This window comes from Triticum aestivum, chromosome 4A, assembly GCF_018294505.1.
Source record: "Triticum aestivum cultivar Chinese Spring chromosome 4A, IWGSC CS RefSeq v2.1, whole genome shotgun sequence".
Classification (NCBI taxonomy): Eukaryota; Viridiplantae; Streptophyta; class Magnoliopsida; order Poales; family Poaceae; genus Triticum; species Triticum aestivum.
Genome location: NC_057803.1, coordinates 73,977,961 through 73,985,709, shown reverse-complemented (window position 1 = coordinate 73,985,709; position 7,749 = coordinate 73,977,961). Strand labels below are relative to the sequence as shown.

At 50.4% G+C, this 7,749-nt stretch overlaps 1 protein-coding gene across 1 annotated transcript; it reads right to left on the bottom strand.

Annotated features, from left to right (window-relative positions):
• Nucleotides 1-849: 849 nt before the first annotated feature.
• Nucleotides 850-4,952, bottom strand: LOC123085224 (protein indeterminate-domain 16). Its single transcript, XM_044506848.1, has 3 exons — nt 4,551-4,952; nt 3,972-4,428; nt 850-1,658 (listed from the first exon to the last, which is right to left on the bottom strand). Exons 1-3 carry the CDS (start codon nt 4,720-4,722, stop codon nt 1,040-1,042), a joined length of 1,248 nt encoding a protein of 415 aa, XP_044362783.1. The 5' UTR covers nt 4,723-4,952; the 3' UTR covers nt 850-1,039.
• Nucleotides 4,953-7,749: the final 2,797 nt, after the last annotated feature.

Sequence of the window (7,749 nt, the reverse complement as noted above, 5' to 3'; positions counted from 1 at the left end):
GTCTCATCACGTTTTATGATATAGCGCAGCCGCCATCTCCTGTTCTTCATCGGGAGGGGTGATCTGGAGTCCGTTCGGGGCTCCGGAGAGAGGGATTCGTCGTCATTATCATCACTAATCCTTGTTCATCATCAATTTCATGATGCTCACCACCGGGAGTGAGTAATTCTTTTATGGGCTTGCTGGACGGTGGAGTTGGATAAGATTTGTCATGTAATCGAGTCAATTTGTTAGGGTTTGATCCCTAGTATCCACTGTTTTCTGAGATTGGTGTTGCTATGACTTTGCTATGCTTAATGCTTGTCACTGGGGCTCGAGTGTCATGATTTCAGATTTGAATCATCTATTTTTTTCATAAATATATTTGAGTTATTGATTGTATCTGTTAGTTGTATGCACTTGTTATTGTTCTGATCCGTAGGCCCCAAAGTGACAATAGTTGGGATACTCTTCGAAGATGACTGTAATATGAGAAGTTCATATATTCACAATATGTTAATGCTTTGTTCCGGTTTTCTAGCCTTAATATTTTTTATTTTTCTTATGGATACCGCTGCCACGCAATGGTAGGAATATAATATGAATTTGAGGTTTTTAATTTCAGATATTCAAATGTGGAATGCATTTTTTTAAATCGTGTCCATCCGTGTACACGCCCGGGCGCTTTCACTGGGGTTGCAAGTCCGGCCGTAGATGCTCCGAGGACACCGTGCCGATCGGAACGCCAGAGGCGGGAAAGAAAGGCGAGATGGGCGCCAAAACACCCGGATGCAGCATGCAGCTTAGCAACGAGGAGACAAAGCTGCATGCGGCCACGCGGTCGAAGTTTTCAAAAGCATTGTTGTCAAATTTCTTAGAAGTCCGTCGATTAATTCGTAAACTGTACTGAACAGCAAAAGTTCATGCATATAAACGCACTCCTTCGTCGCTACAACATCACGGGCCTTAGGTACGTACTCCTACGTGCACGTATACGTACGTACGATCGACGCGCCAACGTGAGAGTTGTACATGCATGCATGGACGCCGCGCGCCGCCCCTAGAGTCCTAACCCTGCTCCTCTCCTCAGGGCCTCGCAGGCCACCGCCGAGCCGCCGTGGCCGCCGTCACCGCCGGCGGCGACGCCCATGGGCACCATGCCGAACGAGCGCTGGCGGCACGCGTGGCACGTGACATGCGCCAGCAGCCGCGCGGCATGGTCACGCAGCGCGCACGCCTTCTCCAGCTCGCCCCGGGCCCGCTGCCGCGCGCGCCGCGCCTCCTCCAGCGCGCGCTCCGCCGCCGCGGCCTCTTCCCGCGCCCGCGCCCGCTCGGCGTCCGCGGCGGCCTTCTCCTGCATGGCACGCATCATCTCTTCCCTCCCGTCGTCGGCGCCGGACACGCCGTCCAAGGACGCGACTGGGCCGATGGAGAGCTCCAGCTTCGTCGTCGCGTGGGGCTCGTGGGAGGCGGAGAATACGGCGGGCGTGGCGTTCACCGGCGCCTTGGTAGCTACCGGGAGGAGCTGGAGCTCCGGCGGCGGCGTCGACGGCACCCCCGGAGCCGGATGCCTGATAACGACAGGCCGGAGCACCGGGAGCGCCGACGGCACGGCCCCCGCCTCGCCGCGCATCCGGCCGGAGTTGCACGCGTCCTGGTGCTCGATGAAGCTCTCCACCCTGCAACACGAGCAGATCATTAGCACTCAGCACTAACCAACACGACACGCCCATAATCTGCCCCGTCGCCATCACGGGCATCGTACGCGTGTATATATGTCGCGGGAGATCGAGTACGTACGTGAGTTCGTGCCATGATTCGTGACGTTAGGTGCGTCGTATGCATGCATGATTGCCCGCCCTGCCGCGCGATCGGTCGGTCGATGGCGCCCATACGGCATTTCGGCGTTTGCGTGGAGCGAAAGCGACCACACGGCATGTACCGATCGACCAGACAGACAAGGAGATGGATAGATCGACGGGTGCCATCCAATCGGTCCAACAAGATACTGGTGGCGGTCTGGTGGAAACGTGTACCGACGGCCCCTCCGAGATGCATCGATCACTTCAGTTCTGGCCGGGACCAAATGGCGGTGCGATCGACCCATCGAGGTCGATGTGCGTGCACTGTGCAGTGAACACTGCACTGCCACATGGAGCCAGCCAGCCACGGCACACCAAAGGGGCCACGCCATGAACTAGCTTGAACACGACTCTTGATCGAGCTGCACGCAATATACAGCTCGTTCCTCTAAAAGCCCAAAATTTTCTTCAAAAAATGTAAAAAGGTTTATAGCTCCGGGAGAGGAGATTAACGTGCATGGGTGCCCGCCCGGCCGTTACATCTATCTTACCCGGTCGGTGACAACTGACAAGAGTGTGACTGCCAAGTGCCAATTATTAAAGTGTAGGTAGCCCAGTGCCGTTGTTTTTTATGCGGCTAGAGCATGCACATGGGCTCCTGTCCTGGCGCCCGTGTCCGACCGTGTGGCGAGCGAGACGAGCGATCGAGAGTGGCGCGCGCGCGCGCTCCCTTGTACTTTGGTGGATCAGGCGGGGTCCGAGGAACGGGGCAGCTTGTCTCTACCTGGCTAACTACTAGCTAGCCTGCCTAGTGCTCGCTGCTGTGGCCAGCTCCTCTGCTGCATGGATCGCTACCCGTATGCACAGTGGTTCCTCTGTTCAACGATACGTGACATCTAGGGCTTCCACTCGCTATCCACAGTCACCATCTTTGACTGATATTATTTATATAGTGGGTAATGTTAATGGACTTTTTTTTAATAAAATGATATTGTGAAAGCATTTCAAGGAAGTGTCATATTTCGACATGACAATTTATCTAAACTGTGCATATGGTATATTTTATTTTTCCTTAGAGACTACTGTTTTTCGATAATTACTCCCTCCGTTGACAAATATAAGATGCTCTACTTATTTTTTTCATTCAGATGTGTATAAACAAATTATGTACTATGTTTGTTCACTCGTTGCAGTTCGTATGTAGTCCATATTCAAAGCGTCTTATATTTGTATGCGGAGGGAGTAGTATTAGATATGAGATGCCTTTAGATTTTCTAAAACTATCTGACAAGGTATTGTGCCATTAGCTAGCCAGTGCATGCATGCGACTGGTTAACCTTTCTAATTTTTGCGGGGTTAATTAACCATGCAGCTAGTAACCCATTACATGCATGAATAACCTTGTGACTGCTAATAATACCTACTGTAATATTCTACTTATGTCGTTTGCATAATCTCGCACACCCATGCAGCAACAGTGTTAAGCGAGTGGTAACATAATTAGGACGGTTAGGTGCTTCTTTGAGTTGAGTTTACGGGAGCTATAAGCTAGCGCCTAGCACTGTTCTCTTTGAGGACTGAGGAGACAGTTTTTGGTCGATGTGCGGTCGCTTTCCCGTTGGAATTTTCGGTCCTACCGCGATCCGCCACCGAAATGATCATACGCCAGCATCCTAGTTTTTTTTTAATTTCTCGCCTTTTTTCTTCCATGGACACATGGATACTATGGAACCCACTCGACCTGGATATATGCCATCAGTTTCAGGTCCCAGTCCGCGTCCGTACGAAAAAACTCCACTTAGTAGCTACTAAAAATTGTGGTCAGCTAGCTAGCTTGCTAAACTATGGATCGATCAAACTCTAGTTAATTCATGTCGGCTGGCTACACTTGTAGTTGTATATCTTTAATCTTTCTTTTGATTTGATGACCGAGTGGAAACTCGTTAAAATTCTGAACTAACACGAAAGCTTTTGTCTTATCTCCACCCACCCATGGATCGACCGATCTCCATGGCTCTACTTCTCCCACAAAGACATGCTATATAATCAAGCCCTTTCGTGTTCAGGTATATGATAACTCTAGTTCGTTCTCGTGAGAGAAGTACGATCGACGTACGTCCCGAACCGGTGCATGATCTGATGCATGAGGCATAAACAACGGTGGCCGGTAGCGGCGTCGATGGTACGTACCGGGAGAAGACGCGGCCGCAGTCGCAGGAGTGGCCGCGGGTGCCGCAGGTCTTGAGGTGGGCCTTGTAGTCGGACTGGACGGCGTAGCCCTTGGCGCAGCGGGCGCAGACCCACTGCCGCCGCCCGCCGTGCTTGCGCCGGAAGTGCTTCTTGATCCCCACCAGGTCGCCCAGCGCGTGGGCCGGGTCGTGGTGCAGGCAGCTCGGCTCGGGGCACACGAACACGCGCTTCCGCGGCACCGTCGTCGCGCCGGCCCCTCCCGCCGTGCCCGCGCCGCCGTCCTCCCCCGCCGACGGCGCCGGAGCCCGCTTCACCAGCCGCCAGGGAACCTTGTGCCGCCGCCGGTGCATCTGGAGGTTCTGCTCCCGCTGGAACCCCTGCCCGCAGATCTCGCACACGTACCGGTCCGACTCCAGCAGCGTCCTCGGCGTTAGCGCCACCACCTCCGCATCAGGGTCTAGATAATAATGTACCAAATGCACATATGCACGTACATAAGTGCCAGCCAGTGAATCCACGGCGCACTAACCAAGTGCATGCTGATCGATCCACATACAACGTTATGATCCACGTACGTACCTGGCGTGCCGGGAGGGCGCCTCTTGCGCTTGGCGGGGGAGGGCTGGTCGGTGGCCGGGGGAGGCGGCGCCAGCGGCGGCGGCGGCGGCGGCGGCTGCTGCTGGGAGGAGGGGGAGGACGAGGAGGTGGAGGAGGAGGCCAACATTTGGTGGTGGCTCTTGACCAGTGCCATAAGTGTTGGGGGCTTTCTCCTTCTTCTTCTTTTAAGGGCTAACCTTACTAGCTACGCACGTACCCTTGCACACAACCGGCTACGTCGCCTCGCCTTGGCCTCGGCCTTTGGCTTGCCTCCTTTCCCTCTTCTCTTTTTGCTCCTTAGTGGGATAGGGGTGCCAACGGAGGCTTTATGGGGTGGAAAGGTGAAGGTGCATTGTGCTTGTGTTGTAGAAAGGCCTGGGGCATGAGGGGATCATATATAGCTAGGGATGGGAGGGGAGGAGGGAGGGAGTGAGGGTGAAAAAAAGGGCTTTGTCTATATCTCTTTGCTTGCTTTTGTGCTTGCTGCATCGGTGCGTGGGTGTGGCTCCCTTTCTTTGAAGGGGGAATGTGTCTCATATACTCATTGGATGGGCAGCTTTTATCAAGGCTTTGTTTGTTTGTTTTGGTGGTTTTTAAAGATGGGATCATGTGACTAGTCTCCCCCTGCCAATCTCATGGACACAATTAATGGGATACATGCTTGCTTAGCTGCTTGATTGAAAAGATCACCTCTTTAATTGCATGTGTTTGTGTACATGTTGCTGAAGTACTCCTGCTATCAACTCTTTCTCTCTCTCTCTCTCTCTCTCTCTCTCTCTCTCTCTCTCTCTCTCCTTCCACAGACAGGAGTTAGGCAGGGAGATGGGACTTCACTCTATCATGCAGTCTTTATTATATAGTAGATACAGTATATGGAAATATATGTCCATGGGAAAAAAGGACCCTCTAATGCACAATTGTTAAGAATTTTATATAATTTCATGTAACCATCCACATTTCTCGCCCTCACTCTCAATCACACCCTACGCTAGAGTGCCAGCAACACTCGGCAAAGGCCCAAATACACTCGGCAAAACCTTTACTGAGAATTGTTCTCGGCAAAGACCGCCCGGTGTACACCTCTCAGTCAAACTGAACTTTGCCGAGAACCAACCGCCGGGTACTCAGCAAACCGTTTGCCGAGAGCCAAACTGTGTGTCTCGACAAAATAAAGTGACTTCACGATAGCTGTTCCACCATGTCCTTGCCGAGAGCATACACTCGGCAAAGTGGTACACGTTGCCGAGAGGCTCTCTCAACCCTAATCGTTACCAAGGGTAGACTGAGATCAACTTGCTTTCACTAGGAGCTTAACGCTTTCTGACCGTCGTATTCGAAGCCACCAGGGTATACTGTTAGGATGGTGTGGCTGAATTTTTTTAGGCTAGTTGCTAGGAAAAAAAATGGAGCGCCTATCACTCTGGCATTTGAAAACCTTTTTTTTGCACCATCACTTTTCTGAGGATCACTAGATTACGATCCAATGGCCAGAAATAGAGCATTGTTCATCTTCAACCTAACCTTCTTCTTCCTCCCGTGAAACGGTTGGCCTGCTTCATCCCATCCTCTTGGCATCAGCACCAGAGGTTGGCAGCGCTCCCCATATGCCTTGGCACACTGCGCTCCTCTCAACCTCTCCCACCGCCATGACCATCCAGCTAATTAAGGTCCATCCTCCCCCGATCCGCAACAACTCTGGCACCTCCCTCCCCACCCACACTTGTCAAGTTTCAGCCCGCCGGCTATCGTCGGCTTCCCTCATCCTCAACTCGCCCTTGATGATTCACAAGTATAAGGATCAATCATAGTCCTTTCGATAAGTAAGAGTGTCGAACCCAACGAGGAGCAAAAGGAAATGATAAGCAGTTTTCAGTAAGGTATTCTCTGCAAGCACTGAAAATAGCGGTAACAGATAGTTTGATAGTAAGGTAATTCGTAACAAGTAACATGTAGCAATAGCAACAAAGGTGCAGCAAGGTGGACCAATCATTTTTATAGCAAAGGACAAGCCGGAACATTCTTTTATAATAAGCAAAGCGTTCTCGGGGACACATGGGAATTATCATCTATTTACTTTCATCTTGTTTATTTGATTCACGTTCGTTAGTTTGATAATTTGGTATGTGGGTGGACCGATACTTGGGTTCTGTTCTTACTTGAACAAGCCTCCCACTAATGATTACCCCCTCTCGCAAGCATCCACAACTACGAAAGAAGAATTAAGATAAATCTAGCTATAGTATGAAACATATGAATCCAAATAAGCATGTTACAGAATAACATATAAACTAGGGTTTAAACTTCTATCACTCTAGCAACCTATCATCTACTTATTACTCCACAATGCCTTCCCTTAGGCCAAAGTATGATTAAATGTCATATAGTCGACGTTTACATGACAGCACTAAAGGAAGCAACAACATACATATCATAAAAAATAGAACGAATACCAAATTCACATGATTACTTATAACAAGACTTCTCCCGTGTCCTCAAGAACAAAAGTAACTACTCGTATATAAATCATATTCATGTTCAAAATTAGAGGGGTATTGAATATCATTAAGGATTTGAACTTATAATCTTCCACCAAATAAACCAACTAGCATCAACTACGAGATGTAATCAACACTATTAGCAACCCACAGGTACCAATCTGAGGTTTTGAGACAAAGATTGAATACAAGAGATGAACTAGGGTTTGAGATGAGACGGTGTTGGTGAAGATGTTGATGAAGATTGGTCCTCCCATGATTAGAAGATCGTTGGTGATGTCGATGGCTTTGATTTCCCCCTCCCGGAGGGAAGTATCCTCCGCTGGGGAGCAAAAGTGCTCTTACCCAGGTTCCGCCTCGAGACAGCGGCGCTTCATCCCGAAAGTCCCCCCTTATTTTTTCTAGGTCAAAACCCCTCATATAGCAGAAGATGGGAGCCAGAGGCCAGCTGTGGGCCCCACAAGGCATCAGAGTGTGCCCAAGGGGGTGGTCGCGCCCTGTTGCCTTGTGGGCAGCTGGTGGGCCCCCTCTGGTACTTCTTTGCTCTAGTATTTTTTATATATTTCATAAAAGTTCTCCGTAAAATTTCATGTCATTCAAGCTCTGTAGAATAGGTATATCTGTTGTGGCTTTTTCAGGTCCAGAATTCAAGCTGCCGGCAATCTCCCTCTTCATGTAAATCTTAC